This window comes from Martes martes (genome assembly GCF_963455335.1).
Source record: "Martes martes genome assembly, chromosome: 5".
In the NCBI taxonomy this organism is placed as follows: domain Eukaryota; kingdom Metazoa; phylum Chordata; class Mammalia; order Carnivora; family Mustelidae; genus Martes; species Martes martes.
This window is the reverse complement of record NC_137892.1, coordinates 67,612,286-67,630,422: the sequence shown is the minus strand read 5'-3', so window position 1 is coordinate 67,630,422 and position 18,137 is coordinate 67,612,286. Positions and strand designations below refer to the sequence as shown.

Here is an 18,137-nt window from a genome sequence, read left to right as displayed (position 1 = left end):
TAATGTGTAAAAGAGCATCAGGAGACAGAGCCAACGTGGTCTTACTTGCTTTTATACAAATTAAATTGCCCTTGTGGCCCAGCATAAAATCAAAGCCCTAAGAGCAGTTATTTATTTTGACAACAGAATTAATTGAGCCTAAAACAGTTGAAATTCCAGTTGTAGCAAACTATTCTTTCTGGGTCTCACTCTGGCTTTGGGACTGTCAAAAAAAGTAACTTGTCTTATGATTAAATAGCAGAATGATGGGCAGTGGACTGCATTCGAGGGAGATGCTGAATAAACTTTCTACTTGTGAAACATTTCAGAAGTGACATGCTACAAGGGGGGTCAGAATGTGCATTGCTATCCAGCTGAGCTGTCAGCTGGCACAGAGCCAGGCACGCAAAGCTTTGCCATGTGAAGCGGCATGTGGAGCATATGCCATTTGATAACATCTTTTTCATGCATGAGTTAATTTTTTTAAAGGTATTTTTAGTTATATTATACCAGAAACCTTCATATTTCTGTCTTTAATAGAAAAACTTATGTGCTGAAGGTACTCATTTTAAAACTTTTATATGTATTTTACAATTTGAAAGGATGTGGCATCTTATATTTCACAAATGTTTGTGATTTTGAATAGTTTATTTTTATTGGGCATTTCCCTATTCCAAATGGATTTTAAGAGGATGTTTAGAAAAGATAAAGGAAAAGCAATCGACATATATCTGGTATAGGCAAAAGGTTTTGTAAGGGAAAAAACGTAGAATTCTGTTGGAGGAAATTTTGGTAGAGTTAAGGGATGCCTTTGCTATTTTCATATATATGAAAACATCCAAAAATCTTAAAAGAATGTATATCATATTTGCTAAAATGATGTTACAAAAGTCTTTCTAGATGTTCTGTTTTAAAATATTTGTACATAATGCAGTTTGTTTGGCATTGGTGTTTTGTTTTGTTTTTCCTCTCTAGAATAAGCCCATGGCTTGAGTATTCAAGATTTTGTAAATAATTACTGGCCACAGATTATGTGATGTGTACTTGTAGGAGCTCCCAGACTATTTGATAGGTGGTCATAGTCTCTTAAGGTTTATTAGTAAGTGATAAAGCTAATAATAAATAATAAACTGTTGGTAATTTAGGAAGAGATTTCTCATTCTTTACAATTTTTACATCACCTAGTTGCTGATTATCAGATGGACATACTACAGTTCTTTGCCTTTATCGATCTTTCAGTTTCATCTCTTTGTAAACTGTTAACTTAAGCCTCTAATGGATTTTAACCACAAGCTCATTTAATGAATCTTAGCTTCCAAATTTGCAGAGTGGACTTGAAGTCTTTAAATTTTTAATTAGGCCATGTTCTGTTTCTGAGGTTTTTTGGATGAAAGTAGTGAATGTATTGCTTCTTTTTTTAATCACATGATATATGTCATAAGAATACTGTAGTAAGAAAGGTATTGCTAATTAATTGATTAGGACCTTGTTTATCAACTCTCTTTTATGAGTTGTTTTTAATAAAGTTATTTTACTTATCTCTAAATGTTAATGTATTCTGTTTGAATAGAAACCAGAACTGAAGAAGTAGATCTTAGATTTGGTCAAGAAGAAGTATTAGCTAGTATTTTTAGGTGTTCTACTTGTAGAGAAATTTTTCTTGTTAATCATTGGCTTTCTTTTGCAATGGAATCATCATTGAGAACTCTGATTATGAACTTAAATATAGGTACAGTTAAGCTTAACATCTCAGAAGAACCAATAACAAAATATTACATTTTCCACTCTTCAAGCTCTGTTTTTAAATTTTTTGAAATAATATATTGACTCTATTACTGTTAATAAGTGATTTCAGAAAAATACTGGACTTGCATAAATTTAAGTATTAAAAAAACAGACAATTTATTTATTTATTTATTTAAAGATTTTATTTATTCATTTGATAGACAGAGATCACAAGTATACAGAGAGGCAGGCAGAGAGAGAAGGGGAGGCAGGCTCCCTGCTGAGCAGAGAGCCGGATGCGGGGCTCAATCCCAGGATCCTGGGATCATGACCCGGGCGAAAGGCCGAGGCTTTAACCCACTGAGCCACCCAGGTGCCCCAAAACAGATAATTTAATAGAATGATAGTTTAACAGTTTAACAGAAGATAATTTTTTAGTCTGATACTTAGCTTTGGGGTGTTTCAGTAGAGTAGTGATTCATGCTTTTTGCTAACTTTCTTACTACCTAAATAATTTAGTATTCCATGTAAATGAAATATACCATCCCATGGGACTTAAGGCTTGCCTTAGCAGATCTGTTATTTTAGGGCTATTTTGTTTTTTAGCTGATTTCTATTTTATCATCTTCTTCCCCTCTGTAGTCTATCCCTCATACCAGTGCTAAATTAATTTTCTTGTAAGCCACTTTGTAGAGTCATGTGTGTATCACCTCACATGAAAACTCTTCCCATTACCCGCAGACTACAAGTGTATATTCCTTGATGGACTTTACAGTTAGAGCCTCACCATTTAGCTGCTATGTAATTGGTGCATTTATTTGTTCAGCAGATAATTTGTTAAAGACCTATATTTCCAGTTCACAGTAGTCTACTAGACAGACAAATTCCCAAGCTTAGATTCTAGTAATATTTACTATGTTGGTCCCCCTGTCCTTCCCATGAATACAACCAAGGATTCAGCAACTGCCTTTTATTATGCTGGTTTTCTCTCAAGTATCCTGTAAGCTCCTTGAAAGCAGGAACTACAGATTAGGTTTGTGTCTTCAGTTCCATGGTATCTTATATAAAAGGTTTTCAGTAAATTGTGGTCGTAATAATAGGCTTGTCTCCGTTTTTGTCACTGTTAGGATTATTTGAATTTTAAAATTATTATTTATATTATAATTAACACTATCAGATAACACTAGAGCACATGTCAGGTCAGTTAAAAAGCTGTGATGGGATCTGATCTGATTGTTTTCTATCAGCTTGCTTTTTTTCTTTTTTTTTACTTGCAGTTGTTCATCTGTTTTTTGTTTGTTTGTTTAGGCCTTATTGAATTTGAAGAATGTGACCCTGCTAGTGCAGTTGAAGGTAAGTTGGCTACTTACAATAGTGTTAACTAGCTAATATCTTCTGTTATTGAATAAATAAAGAGTGGCTATTATCCATTGGTGTTAGCCTGTCGGTGGTGTGAGTGATACAGAAAATCTGAATGTGGTTTGAAGACCTATAGATACTGCTCTTCACTTAATAAGCAGTCGGTTTGCCCAAAGGAATAGTGAGTGTGTTAGCGTATATATTTTAAAAGATGAAATATAATGTATTTATTTTCAAATATTCATCGAGATTGTTTTCTTTATTGACATCCATTTTAAACATTTTCATGTCATAAATATGAAAATGATTACTGCACATTAATGTGTAAGACTTACTCTAAAGTGAGAAACATTTCAGTAATTAATGAGGTTATATATTAATGTTATTATTACTATTATTTAAAATGAGTGATGATGTGACTTGGAGAAGGGGTTCACAACCCTTCTTGTTTGTTTGCTTGCTTTGTTTGTTTAAAGATCTTATACATACAATGTAGGGCTTGAGTTTACAACCCCAAGATCAAGAGTCCCACGCTCCTCTGAGCCAGCCAGGTAGCCTTCCTGTTTAAATAGATGATTTTCATAGTATGAAACCTAAGAGATGCCTGCTATTTTTGTCAAATTTTATGTATCTCACTTTGTGAGCTACTGGAAGTAATTTGAAAACAATCTTCTATTTTTTTCCTTCCAACATTTATGTAAGAATTTGGAGAAAAGGTTTGCTGTTGTGTATAAGGTTCTCATTGGAGAAGTCAGAGGCTCTGTCCCCTAGACTTTTTTGTCTTTAAGAGAGGGGCTGAGGCAGGGAGGGTTAGAGGGGGAGAAAGAGAGAGAGAGAATTTTTTTTTCTTTCAAGATTTTATTTAAATTCAAGTTCTCATGTAGTGTAATACTAGTTTCAGGAGTAGAATTTAGTGATTCATCAGTTGCATGTAACACCCAGTGCACATTACATCAAGTGCCTTCCTTAATGTCTATCCCCCAGTTACCCTATCCCCCCCACTCCCTCCCCTCCAGAAACCCCTCCAGCGCCTGGGTGGCTCAGTCAGTTAAGTATCTGCATTGAGCTCAGGTCATGATCCTGGGGTCCTGGGATTGAACCCCACTTAGGGCTCCCTGCTCAGTGGGGAGTCTGCTTCTCCTTCTCCCCCCTTTCCCCCTGCTTATGCTCTCTCTTTCTCTCTCATTCTCTCAAATAAATAAAACTTAAGAGTCTCCTATGGTTTGCTTCCCTCTCTGTCTTTATCTTATTTTATTTTTCCTTCCTTTCCCCCATGTTCATCTGTTTTGTTTCTTAAATTCCACGTAAGAGTGAAATCATACGGTATTCATCTTTCTCTGACTGACCGAATTCACTTAGAACGATACACTCTGTTTCCGGGAGAGAGAGAAACTTTTTTTTTTTTAAAGATTTTATTTATTTGACAGACATCACAAGTAGGCAGAGAGGCAGGAAGAGAGAGAGGAGGAAGCAGGCTCCCTGCTGAGCAGAGAGTCCGATGTGGGGCTCTATCCCAGGACCCTGGGATCATGACCTGAGCCAAAGGCAGAGGCTTTAACCCACTGAGCCACCCAGGCACCCCGAGAGAGAGAATCTTAAGCAGGCTCCACAGCCCGTATGGAGCCCAGTGCTAGGCCAGATCTCATGACCCTAAGATCATGACCTGAGCTGAAATCAAGAGTGGGACACGTAACCAACTGAGCCACCCACACGCCCTGGTGTCTAGACTTCTTACAGTTCCTAACTTCTTATAGTTCCTATAAACAGTTATTTAAGTTCTCTGTACTTCAGCTTTCTTGGTTGTAAAATGTGGATTTTTGGGGCACCTGGGTGGCACCTCACATCATGATCTGAGGGTTAGGAGATGAAACCCTGCTTCAGGCTCCGTGTTCAGCTTGAGATTCCCTTCTTCTCCCTCCCCTGGCTTGTACTCTGTCTCTCAAATAAGTAACTAAACTTAAAAAAAAAAAAGTGTAGATAGTAAATAATACCCTGTGAGAATAAAAATATATTTGATGTTTAAAATACAGCATGCTAGGGGCACCTGGGTGGCTCAGTGGGTTAAAGCCTCTACCTTCGACTCAGGTCATGATCCCAGGGTCCTGGGATGGAGCCCCGCCATTGGGCTCTCTGCTCAGCGGGGAGCCTGCTTCCTCCTCTCTCTGCCTGCCTCTCTGCCTACTTGTGATCTCTCTCTCTCTGTCAAATAAATAAATGAAATCTTTAAAAAAAAAAAAAAGTAAAATATAACATGCTCTACAAATGTATGATTTAGGGAATTAGTTTTGCATGAAATTTTAGATGTTCTAAAACTTCTGAATTATAATCCTCCCTATAGTATTTAGTAGCTGTATAACATTGAGTTAAAAAAAACAAAAAACCACCCTTGAGTTTCCTCATCTATACGGTAAGGGGTTATCTTAGGTATGCTCTGCCTGTCAGAGTAAACAGCTAAGCTTTAAATGCTGAATTCCATCAACAATCAATAGCACGACTGATCTCTAAAAAATAAATTTGTCATGCAAGAAGAGAGGAAGAACTATATTAGGCAAAACAAAGATGATCTTTGTTTCTTATTTATGGTAGAATCAACTTACAGCAGAGTTTAAAGATATTAAAGATATTAAAGATAATATATGGGCAAAAGAATGCCATATGTTTTCTGTGTTTACTGTTAATGGATCTGTTGTGTCATTTTTTTTTTTTAAACAACACATTTATATTTTGTGACCTTCCACACAGGAAACATGACTTGGCCTGCATTTATAACTGTCTAATTTAGTAAATAATATACTTTCTTTGAAGTTTTAAGATATATCCAAATGCTTATTTTGTCTGAGGTAACTTAGGGGAGACTTAGAGGAAAAGAGAATTTTGTTGATCAAGTAAATGTTTTATAATCTTTTGGTGCATAGCAGGCCATATTAAATTAAGAAAAGATTAAACAGATTGTGACTCTGATTTAAATGTTAGGGTTGAGTAGTTGATACTTTTATTTCTTCATTCAAATTTAGTATTGACAAGCAAATCATGTGTCAAGATACAAGATGTATTCATAAATTTAATATATTTTTCAGCAACAATTATGTTTCTGTAACAATATATATTTATTTTAAGGTGTAAAACCAAGGAAAAGAAAGACTTTTGGTTTACCAGGGATAATTAAAAAGGAAAAGGATGCAGAGTCTGTGTAAGTATATTACATATTGTCAAAATCCTCTGTTATTAAGAATAAGACTGTTGTTTTGAATTTGAGAAGAAAAAATTTCATCAAATAACTCAAAGTATGTATGTCTAAGGTTTAAAAAATAGTTTTGTTTTGTTTAATTTTTTATTTCTTTTCAGCGTAACAGTATTCATTGTTTTTGCACCACACCCAGTGCTCCATGCAATCCGCGCCCTCCCTAATACCCACCACCTGGTTCCCCCAACCTCCCACCCCCCGCCCCTTCAAAACCCTCAGGTTGTTTTTCAGAGTCCATAGTCTCTTATGGTTCACCTCCCCTTCCAATTTCCCTCAACTCCCTTCTCCTCTCCATCTCCCCTTGTCCTCCATGTTATTTGTTATGCTCCACAAATAAGTGAAACCATATGATACTTGACTCTCTCTGCTTGACTTATTTCACTCAGCATAATCTCCTCCAGTCCCGTCCATGTTGATACAAAAGTTGGGTATTCATCCTTTCTGGTGGAGGCATAATACTCCATAGTGTATATGGACCACATCTTCCTTATCCATTCGTCCATTGAAGGGCATCTTGGTTCTTTCCACAGTTTGGCATCCGTGGCCATTGCTGCTATAAACATTGGGATACAGATGGCCCTTCTTTTCACTACATCTGTGTCTTTGGGGTAAATACCCAGTAGTGCAATTGCAGGGTCATAGGGAAGCTCTATTTTTAATTTCCTGAGGAATCTCCACACTGTTCTCCAAAGTGGCTGCACCAACTTGCATTCCCACCAACAGTGTAAGAGGGTTCCCCTTTCTCCACATCCTCTCCAACACACGTTGTTTCCTGTCTTGCTAATTTTGGCCATTCTAACTGGTGTAAGGTGGTATCTCAATGTGGTTTTAATTTGAATCTCCCTGATGGCTAGTGATGATGAATATTTTTTCACGTGGCTGATAGCCATTTGTATGTCTTCATTGGAGAAGTGACTTTTCATATCTTCTGCCCATTTTTTTATATGATTATCTGTTTTGTGTGTGTTGAGTTTGAGGAGTTCTAAAAAATACAGTTTTCTAAATAAATTTACTACCTCCTCTGGCTTTAGATAAAAGTATTAACTTCTCTTATTTTAAAATTTTAAGATGAAAGCTGTAGTGTCTTGAAATTGAAACTTTAAAGGTACCCTTTTTATAAAACATACATGCATATTTAAAAAACAGAAGTGCAGAGGAAACTAAAAATTCTTCTATATCTTAATGCCAAAGAAAAAAACCCATGGTCAACAATTTAATGTAAATCCTTCCTGGACAACTCTAAACATATAGGCATATGTGTACACATAAATAGAAAATAGGGGAGAGCAAAGGCACTAACATGTTTTAAACATTTATACTAGGTCATCAATTTTAGATGGGGGATGGACTATAAATATGATTTATGTATTTTTAAAATTAAGTTAGTATACACAGAATATGTAATTTGCATACAATAAATTCAACTAGTATTGGGTAAGTGAAGTTTTCTACCTTGGCTATGAATTAGAACTACGTGGAAAATTAAAATAGGTGTATTTATGCCAGGCCCCACCTCAGACCAATTAAACCATCATTCTCAGGCGTGAGGCCAAGCATAATTTTTGTTTGGTTTGGTTTTAAGCAATCTGTGTGATTCCTGACATATACCTGAGGTTGAGAATCTCTAAGAACTATGATTTACAAGAGACAAACTGCAATCTGTCTTTCTATAATTACTCAACCTAATATATATTTACAAGATGCTAATCAAATCTTAAATGATTTGTTGACTGTGTGACACTGGGTGAAAATTTATTTAAAATCCCTACTTCTCTAGCATAATTAGCAGAGCTGTCATAGGCACTCATATTTTCAGTTATAAGAGAACAATTTGTGCTTTGGGTGTTCTTACCTTCTGCCTAGTTAGATTCTTTTTGAGTTTCTCAGTGTGTCTAAGTCTGTTTCTTTTCTCCCAAGTTTTACTTGGTTAACAAATTAAGACCAATTGCAGAGTAATTTTTATTTGTAGTTACCATCTCATCTACAAATGTCTTTTCAGCATTTATAAAGGGAGTATTTTGTTAAGGAGATGGAATCTAATCTATTTTTATAACATTGGAAATACTTATGGAAATCTAAACAGTTGATTTGTAAGTGAAATTATAAATGTAGCCAGTTCATCTGTGGGTGTATTGTAAAAAATAAAGGCCTTAAATTCAAATATTTTTATAATGTATGGTTTTCACAGCTGTCCATTCAGGCAGCGTGCAATAATTTTGCATATTCTGTGTTTTTAAAATAGTTTTTCATGATCAGTAATTTCCCAGTACCATGATTAGGCCACTCGGATATTGGAATGGTTTTTACAAACACTGAGAACACCAGAGCCAAAAACCAGTGCTTAAACAACTGCACCATGATTGCTTTCTTTCAACACTTAAGAGGCAGGGAAAAATGTTAGAAACCGCTTTGTTTGAAATGCCTGAGGCTCTTGGCATGCTTCTTCCAGTAGCCTGAAGGCTTTGAAATGCCATCAGTTGTGGAAGAGGGGGTCCTGCTCAGAGCTTGCTCAGGGCTTGCTCTTCCTGGGGCTTCAACTGCAGGTCTCATTGCAGCCCACTGTGAAAGCAAACAGATGAGTGTTTTGACACAAAGACTGGTGAGCTCTGGCTGAAAGCCAGAGAATAAACAGAGAATAAACTATTTGAAACTTTGACACTTTTATATTTAAAGTGTATCTTTTAAAAAAAGAAGGAAGTAGAAGTGCTCCAATATCTTAAATTATTTGATTCTGTAGAGGGATTGAATTTTTTCTTATGGTGCCTTTTCTGGAACATATCTTTAGAGTATGCATAGGAATGTACCAGTAATAAGGAAGCTCTTTTTCAAAACTTGGAATTTTGAGTGACATTTAAGTGGCTATAAAGATACCATAGGCTTACATTTACCCTCTTTGGTGCTTCCATTTGGATTGAGAGCAGTGTAGCCATCTTTTTTTCATTATTTCAGTCTGTTCCATCCTGTCTTTCTTAAACAAAATTCTTCAATTTGTAGATTTTTTTCTGGTTTGTGCTTTAGTCTTTGGGTAAAGATGACCTGTTTATCCTATATATTAATTTAGTACATTTTATTACTGTTCATTGGACTTTCAAGGTATACCTAATATGCGTGTTTTCAGTCTCTTATTAAAGTGGTGGATTCTGATACTATATGCATTAACTGTGTCAGGCCACTGAATATGTAACTAAACCAAATGCCTTTTAAATGTTCATTCTAATTTTTGTTAGTGAATTTGTTAAACAATATGTATATAGAAATCCTTCTAACCTTATTCCTCATGGCCTCAGTGTCTTTATGGATTTATTTGGTTGATAAAGTTGGTCTACTTTATGTTTTAATTTTACATTCAAAGCACTTCTTTTCTAGCTTATATCCAAATTAATATTTATCAGTTAAATGATAAAAATACCAATTTTCAACAACTTACTGTATTAGACCATATTTTATATATTAGACTTAGATTTTTTTAAGCAGAATTCTGACTACTCATTTAACATGTTTGGAGAAAAATGGTTTGGCTTCTATATATATGCTAGCTATGGATATTACTTCAAATGAAACTGAAGTTTTTAACAAGAATATATTGTAAAGTGTTATTTAAAAGCCAGTAGCAATCCTTGTAGGACTAGCAGCTTCCTTTATATGATTCATGTGTATATTTATGAAAAAGAAGTGCTTTTGAAGTACAAGTTTTTAAAATACTTGTAAGCTGTATAAGTTTTATTTGCCATGTATTGTGAATATTGGATTGCCTTCTTTTGAACTTTAAAATCATTTGGTATATTTTAATCCTCATGATTTGATTTTTCTAATATCTTTGTAAAGTTTAAATAAAAGTTATGTTTAAATAACAAGGTAAACACATTCAATATACTAGAATTATAGATAGTTCTAATAGTTGATTGTTTCTAATATTTTGTTTATTTTAATAGGGAATGCCCTGATGCAGATTCACTTGTAAGTTGATTTTACTTTGATATAATATAAACCATCCATATTAACCATTTTCATTAGGAAATAACCAGCATATTTGGGTTGAGTTGTTAACAAGTCTTTCCAAGAAAAATACTAACCAGCTTACTGTAAAGTCACTATTAAAATTATTTTACAGGTGCATTTTTGGCTTTATATTACTAGATGCTTTCCTATTAAATAGAAGGTAGTTCTACCTACCTTTGTAAAGTACATTTTACTTTTAAAATTTGAGTGGTACTATACCATATTGCTTTTTCTTGGGAAATATGCCAGATCTCAGATCTGTATACTTTATTTTAAAATGTGATGCTCTTAGTAATGTGTTCCTCATCATTAAAATGTTATTTTTATCTATTCAAGTATTTGAGTTTTAATAGATTACCAGTTTAAAAAAATATAACAATCATGGTCAGTATTTTTCTGTGCTTTTTGCTTGTAGAAAGTTTGCTTATATTTTTTATTTAAATATATTTCTTTGTATATAATTGAGGAAGACATTAAATGGAGCTCCAAATAAGTTACAGTGGGAGAGTAGATTTACAAAATAGTCTAATATATAGACAGACACATTTTTCAAATTGTTCATTAGACTGGTTATGTTGCTAAGTGTAGTAGAGTCAAGCTGTCTGTCTCCTTTGCTTGTTCTTGCTTATATAATTACTGTTTCTTTTGGTCCCACATCATTTTGATCTTTTACAGCATAATGGTGTATCAGGATAAAGATATTTTGTGAAATAGTGTGTTTTTATGTAACTTAAGTAAAACCTAGTATATTTTATTTAAAATAAGAAAATTATGGTTTGTTAATAAATGTAAAGTGAAAGTAGAGAATTAGATTCCTAGTGAGCTCTAGGGTTAAAATTATTGAGTGTTTTAGAATTAACATTTAATTTACCAGTTGTCTGTTTCGATACTCTTGGCTTACTAATTAATGAAAAAGTTAACAGATGTGTTTGACATTTACTTCAGTATTCATCATGCATTTCATTTTGGAATTATTTATGCGTAGCATTTATCTTATGATTACAGTATTGAATTAAATACTTTAATACTTCTTGTTTTATATATACTCCCTTAAATATAACATTTGTAATCCTCTTAGCTCATTGATACTATTCTATAATGATCAATATTAACCAAGTTTGAACTTCTAGTCAGAAGAATTAGAAAAGGAATTAGAAAAGAACTTTTAAAGAGGATGCATAAGGCTAATGCCATATAAGAAATTATTGATACATTTGTGTAGAAAGAAAACATCTAAAATTACAAAAAATAGAAGAATTTGATTCAGTGAAGATAAATTGGCAGAGTATATTTGCAAGACATGTAATAAGGGGCTACTTTACTTTGTAGAGTTTATACAAATCATTATCAAAGGTGAGCAATGTCCCAGTAGAAAAAGGGCATTATAAAAACGGGCTATTTTTGGGGGTGCCTGTGTGGCTCAGTGGGTTAAAGCCTCTGCCTTCAGCTTAGGTCATGATCCCAGGGTCCTGGGATCAAGCCCCACATCGAGCTCTCTGCTTAGCGGGGAGCCTGCTTCCCCCTCTCTCTCTGCCTGCCTCTCTGCCTACTTGTGATCTCTGTCTGTCAAATAAATGGATGGAATCTTTAAAAAAAAGAAAAGGAAAAAAAAGCAGGCTATTTTTCATGAAAAGAAATAGAAGTGGTAAATAACCATAAGAAATGTTCAGAATAGTAGTCTCATTCTGATGCAAATTAGAATGAAATTCCTATATTTACCTATCGGCAAAGGTTTTGGTATATCGGTAGCAATGTAAATTGATATAATCTGTCTTATAGGTAGTTTGGCAGTGTCTTCTCAAATAAGAAATGCATGTTCTTTTTGACTCTCCAGTCCTACTGCTTGAGGTTTACTGTTACGGCTATATTCACAAACTATATGTATGTGATTGACCAAGGTAAATGCACACAGTAGTTACTCCCTCCCCACCCCACCCCTGAGGTTTTGCTTTCCATGGTTGGAGTTAATCATGGTCAGTCATGGTTCAGAAGCAGATGGTCCTCCTTTTGATATATCATCAGAAGGTCATTAGTAGCCTAACACTACATCATAATGCCTACTACATCATTCACCTCATGTCATCTCATCATATAGGTATTTTATTATATCACATCATCACAAGAAGGGTGAGTACGATAAAATAAGATATTTTGAGAGACCACATCCACATAACTTTTTTTTTTTGAAAGATTTTATTTATTTATTAGGGAGCTGGGGGAGGAACAGAGGGAGAGGGAGGAGCCTAGATGATGTGGGACTCTGTTCCAGCACTCTGGGATCATGGCCTGAGGCAAACCCAGGTGCTTAACCAACTGAGCCACCCAGGCACCCCCTCACATAACTTTTATTATAGTATATATTTTTTAAAGATTTTATTTATTTTACAGAGATCACAAGTAGGCAGAGAGGCAGGCAGAGAGAGAGGAGGAAGCAGGCTCCCCGCTGAGTGGAGAGCCTGATGTGGGGCTCGATCCAAGGACCCTGGGATCATGACCTGAGCTGAAGGCAGAGGCTTTAACCCACTGAGCCACCCAGGTGGCCCCTATGATAGTATATTGTTAAAACAGTTCTGTTTTATTATTACTTCTTGTTACTAATCTCTTATTGTGCCTTAAAAAAAATCTCTTACCATGTCTAATTTATAAATTGAACTTTATCATAGATATGTATGTGTAGGAAAAAAACATAGTGTATATAGGGTTCATTATTATCCCTAGTTTCAGGCATCCACTGGGGTGTAGGACTGTATCCTCCCTGGGTAAGGGAGACTAGGAGGAGGAAGGGAGAAGTAGAAACAGATGTTTATTTCAGCATTGTTTATATTAACACAGGATTGAAAACACCCATCAGAATGGACATTGGTTAAATAAATTATTAAACATTCACTGTAATAGTCCGATGTTATAGAATTAGGTTACCCTGCCTGCTGATATGGAAAGAGCTTACTAAAGAAAAGCAAGTATGATATTTTAAGTAAATGCTGTTTTAAAAATATAAGTGGGTAGATATCTTTGTTCTTTTTTTTTTTTTTTTAAAGAATGTGTTACCAGATACTTAATCTTAATTGTGGTTACCTTTGGGGAACAGGATTACAGTGGTTTTCTGCAGGGAGAAAAGGCTTTCAGTATTTGTTTTATTTATAGCCTATTATTTATTTATGGCCTATTTATGGCCTTTTTTTATGGCTCATCTTTTTTTTTTTTTTTTTTTAAACGTAGGCCTACATGGGACTTGAACTCATGACCCTGAAATCAAGAGTTGCATACTTTACTGACTTAGCCTGCCAGGCTCCCCTATGGCTAGTCTTAATAATTACTTAAAAAACATCCATAGTCCACCTTGTGAGGGAAATTATTGCTCAATTTCTGTACCTTTTTTAAATGGTCTGTGTAATTAAAAAATTATTTTGAGGGTCAAAGTAAGTGTAAATTGCTCTTTTAGTTTTAGCCAGTCTCCCCATTGTAAACAGAGATTGAGGAATATTCCACTAACTACAGAGCTCTCTCCAAGCCTGTCGTTTTAAATCACTACTACCACTGTCCAAATCTGCCTTTTAAGATTATTGGGTGAAGTTACCTGTTCTTTTTTTTTTTTTTTTTAAGATTTTATTTATTTATTTGACAGACAGAGATCACAAGTAGGCAGAGAGGCAGGCAGAGAGAGAGGAGGAAGCAGGTTCCCTGCTGAGCAGAGAGAGAGCCCGATGCGGGGCTCGATCCCAGGACCCTGGGATCACGACCTGAGCCGAAAGCAGAGGCTTTAACCCACTGAGCCACCCAGGCACCCCGAAGTTACCTGTTCTTTTCTTCATACTGCTTTGGCCTTATGTTTTGCTCTGGCAGTGTAGGATCTTTAAATAGAAATCATGGATTTAGTGGACAAAGGTGTAAATAGGTATTGTGTAAGTTTTTATTAATATCAGTTTTCTATGAATAGTTTTAGCACTGAAAACCTAATATACTGAGTATCATGATTTATTTTGAAGTAATCAATTTATAGTAAGTTTCAAAGATAGTACAGAGCGATCCAATGTACCTTTCACCTGCTTTTGCCCGATAACTTCTTGCAGAAATATAGTATAGTATCACAACTGGGATGTTGACACTAATACAGTAAAGAAGAACATTTCCATTATCACAAGGGTCTTCTGTGTGGATTATCCTTTTACAGCCATTTCTTTTCCATCACCACCCTCCTTAGCTTCTGGCAACTGCTCCTCTTTTCTTTGTTGCTATAGTATTACCATTTTAAGAATGTTACCTAAGTGGAATCCTATTACTTTTCAGATTGGCTTTTTTCATTCAGCATAATTCTTCAGTTTCTTCTGGATTATTGTGTGTATGAATAGTTGTTTCTTGAATAGTATGCCATGATATAGGTGCACTAAATTTTTTTATAACCACTCACCTATTATAGGACATTTAGTTATTTCTAGTTTTTGGCTATTAGAAAAAAGCTGCTTTGAAGAATCATATATAGGCTTTTGTATGGATACAGTATCCTTCTCTGACCCTGGTAATTTTCTTTTTGAAGTCTGTTTTATTTAACAGAAGGACAGTCATTCTCTCTCTCCCCAACCTTTTTAAAATGTTTACATGGTATATTTTTAAAATTATTTTCCTTTCAACCTACTTATGTTGTTATATATGAAGTGAGTTTCTTATATGCTATAGATAGCATCTAGTTGGGTCATGTTTTTAATCTCATCTTTCAATCTGTCTTTTGTTACATTTGGACAGTTTCTATTTAACATAATTATTGACCTATCAGGGCCAAGTATGTCATTTTATTTTTTGTTTTCTGGTTTTGTTTTGTTTTGCTTTTCATTTTGTTTTCTTTTTCCTGTCTTCCCTGTGGGTTATTTGAACCCTTTTAAGAACTCCATTATGATCTGTTTATAGTCTCTTAGCATATAATTTTGTGTGACTTTCTAAATGGTTCCTCTAGTTCACTCTCTAGTACCTTCAGATAGTTTTTTTTGACTAGAGTTTATAGTTATAATCTTCAAGAGGTTGATCCATAAGCAGCTTATTCAGCCCTATAGAAAATGGCTCAGTATTATTTGAAATTATTACATTGTACTAAATAATACACTGTAGACAAATTTAAAAGTAGTATCAGCAAATCCTTAGAATTTCTAGGGGCTTAAATATCTGGTATGTTTCTAGGGTACTGGGAATAAAAATCAAGTATTTTATAAAAACCTTAATTCTGGGGCACCTGGGTGGCTCAGTTTGTTAAAGCTGCTGCCTTCGTCTCAGGTCATGATCCCAGGGTCCTGGGATCCATTCCTGCATCAGACTTCTTGCTTGGCGGGGAGCCTGCTTCTCTCTCTGCCTCTGCCTGCCACTCTGCCTGCTTGTGCGCTTGCTCTCTCTGACAAATAAGTTAATAAAATCTTAAAAAAAAAAAAAAAAAAAAAACCTCTACCAAAAATTTTTAAAAAGGAACTTTAATTCTGATGTTTAATGAATTCACATTTGGTAAAGTTTATTTTTTTAAGTATTTTAAAATATTATTTGCATATAAGCAAGCAATATGTAGAACTCAAAGTACTCCAGTTCTAGGGATATAACTATATACTTGTCATCTTTTTAATATATGGAATCTGCTCTTTACTATTAGATTTTCATTTCTAGATTTTTTTTTAAGATTTTATTTATTTATTTGACAGAGATCACAAGTAGGCAGAGAGGCAGGCAGAGAGGAAGGGAGGCAGGCTCCCTGCTGAGCAGAGAGCCCGATGTAGGGCTCAATCCCAGGACCCTGGGATCATGACCTGAGCCGAAGGCAGAGGCTTTAACCCACTGAACCATCCAGGCACCCCTCATTTCTAGATTTTAATCCAGCCTGTTAACTCACTGCTGGCTACAGTAGATTTTTTATTCAGATTGGAAGCTGTAACCATGTAAATTCTGTTTTAGTTCTCCTTGATTTTATGCTGTGCCTGTGAGATTATCCTTCATATTCCTTTTGCTGAGCTTTAGCAGGTGAATGGAGGAAGAACAGCAAACTTTACCAGTAGAAGAATATTGGCTCTCCAATTCCACTGATCACTTGGCATTTCTTGGTGATCTTTTTTTTTTTTTTTAAACTTTTTGGAATTAGTTTATTCTTGTATTTTTTTGTAAGTTAGAAGTTATTTCTGGGACTCAGTCGGTTAAGCATCTGCCTTCAGCTCAGGTTATAAGCTCAGGGCCCTGGGATTCAGCCCCACATTGGCCTCCCCACTGAGCGGGGCTGGGAGAGGTCTGCTTGTCCCTCTCCCTCTGCCTGTCCTCCACTTGTGCTCTCTCTCTCTCAAATAAATAAAATCTTAAAAAAAAGAAGTTACTTCCAAATAAAAACGCTTGTATACCCTTAACTTTTTATTATATTTGCTGTAACAGTTGCATTCTCCTTACATGCATGTGTTTATGTATGCGTGTATAAGTTTTTTTCTGATCCATTTCAGGGTAAGTTCTGTACATTATGACCCTTTATGGCTAACTACTTATATGTGTATTTCCTAAAAATAGGAATATTCTCTTAACGTAGCATCCTTTATCCATTCTACTTCATCATTATCCCTTGGAGGTACAATACAACTTCATTGTATTCTGATTTCTTCTTCCAGTGGCTTTTTCCCCCCATAAAGATAAGCAGATATCTGTGTTTTTAAATTTTCCCATCTTTCTTACTTCTAGGCTTTTTTCAGTTAGCAGTATTTCCTAGAAGTCATTTCATATGAGTTCAATAATTGAATAGTACTCTGTTCTCTCTGTGTACTATAGTTTATTCAAATATGCTTGGACATTTAGGTGCTTTCCAGAAATTTTGAATTACAGATAATCTTTGGTGAATAAACTTGTTGCATATTTATGTTTAAATTGTTGGGGGGGTGTATCTTCAAGGTAAATTTCTAGAAATTGAATTTCTGGGTGGAAGAGAAACACATATCTGTTTTTGTTAGATAATGGTAAATTTCTCTCTGTAGGGATTGTTCTATTTTGTACTTATATCAGCAAAGTATAAGAGTACATTTTCCCACAGTTTTGCCAACAGAGTGTATTTTTGAGCTTCTGAATTTTTGCCTGTCTCCTGGGTGACAGACCATATTTTAGTGTAGTTTTAATTTTCTTAGTCATCTTTGGTTTTTTTAGTTCTGTATTTTTTATAAATATTTACGTTTATTTAACCTGTCAGTCCTCTGATTTAATCATCTCTCATTTCCAGGCACATACAGTCTTGTGCTTTTATTTCTTCACTTTGAAGAATTGGGTGAAAATTTGGTTACAGAACTGACGGTGTTCCTGCCCGAACACCTGTTCTCTTCCTTTTAGTGTTTCTGCCCTTTCATTTTGCAGTACTTTTCTCTTTCAGACAAGTGAAGTACAGAATGTGAGCTGAAGCTAACTTAACCAAAAAAATAGAACTTTCCCACTGTTACTAATTTTATGAACCTGTTGTTGATAAATGATGTAGCTGCTGTAAAAGGTAAAGCTGTTTTGCTAATCTTTTATATTTGTGTAGTTGGAGCTATCGTTACAGTAAGTCTTTTTCTTTTTCCCACAGAACATTCCTGATGTAGATGAAGAAGGCTATAGTATAAAACCAGAAGCAAATCAGAATGATATCCTTTCATCATCTGGATATTCCTATGGATTGTGTCTATAAGTAGACAGTTATAACACAATATTCTATTGTTTAGTAAAGACTTCAGTTTTTAACTATAATAAAATGTGACTCCATATTTTTCATTTGATGTGTTTTTACTAATGAAAGTTAGTAGTTCTATTTCTCTTAAAGTCCATCTGACCTCTTAAAAGTTTATATTCCTTTTTATAAACA

General features: G+C 34.8%; 1 protein-coding gene across 1 annotated transcript in view; it reads left to right on the top strand.

The window, feature by feature from the left end:
* The window catches only part of FCHO2 (FCH and mu domain containing endocytic adaptor 2), a 123,256-nt gene that overhangs the window by 62,698 nt on the left and 42,421 nt on the right, over window positions 1-18,137 (top strand). Inside the window, exons 9-12 of the mRNA XM_080804198.1 lie at window positions 3,013-3,057; window positions 6,181-6,253; window positions 10,240-10,264; window positions 17,862-17,953. Coding sequence (XP_080660324.1) covers window positions 3,013-3,057; window positions 6,181-6,253; window positions 10,240-10,264; window positions 17,862-17,953 — 235 coding nt within the window. The remainder of the gene's footprint in view (window positions 1-3,012; window positions 3,058-6,180; window positions 6,254-10,239; window positions 10,265-17,861; window positions 17,954-18,137) is intronic.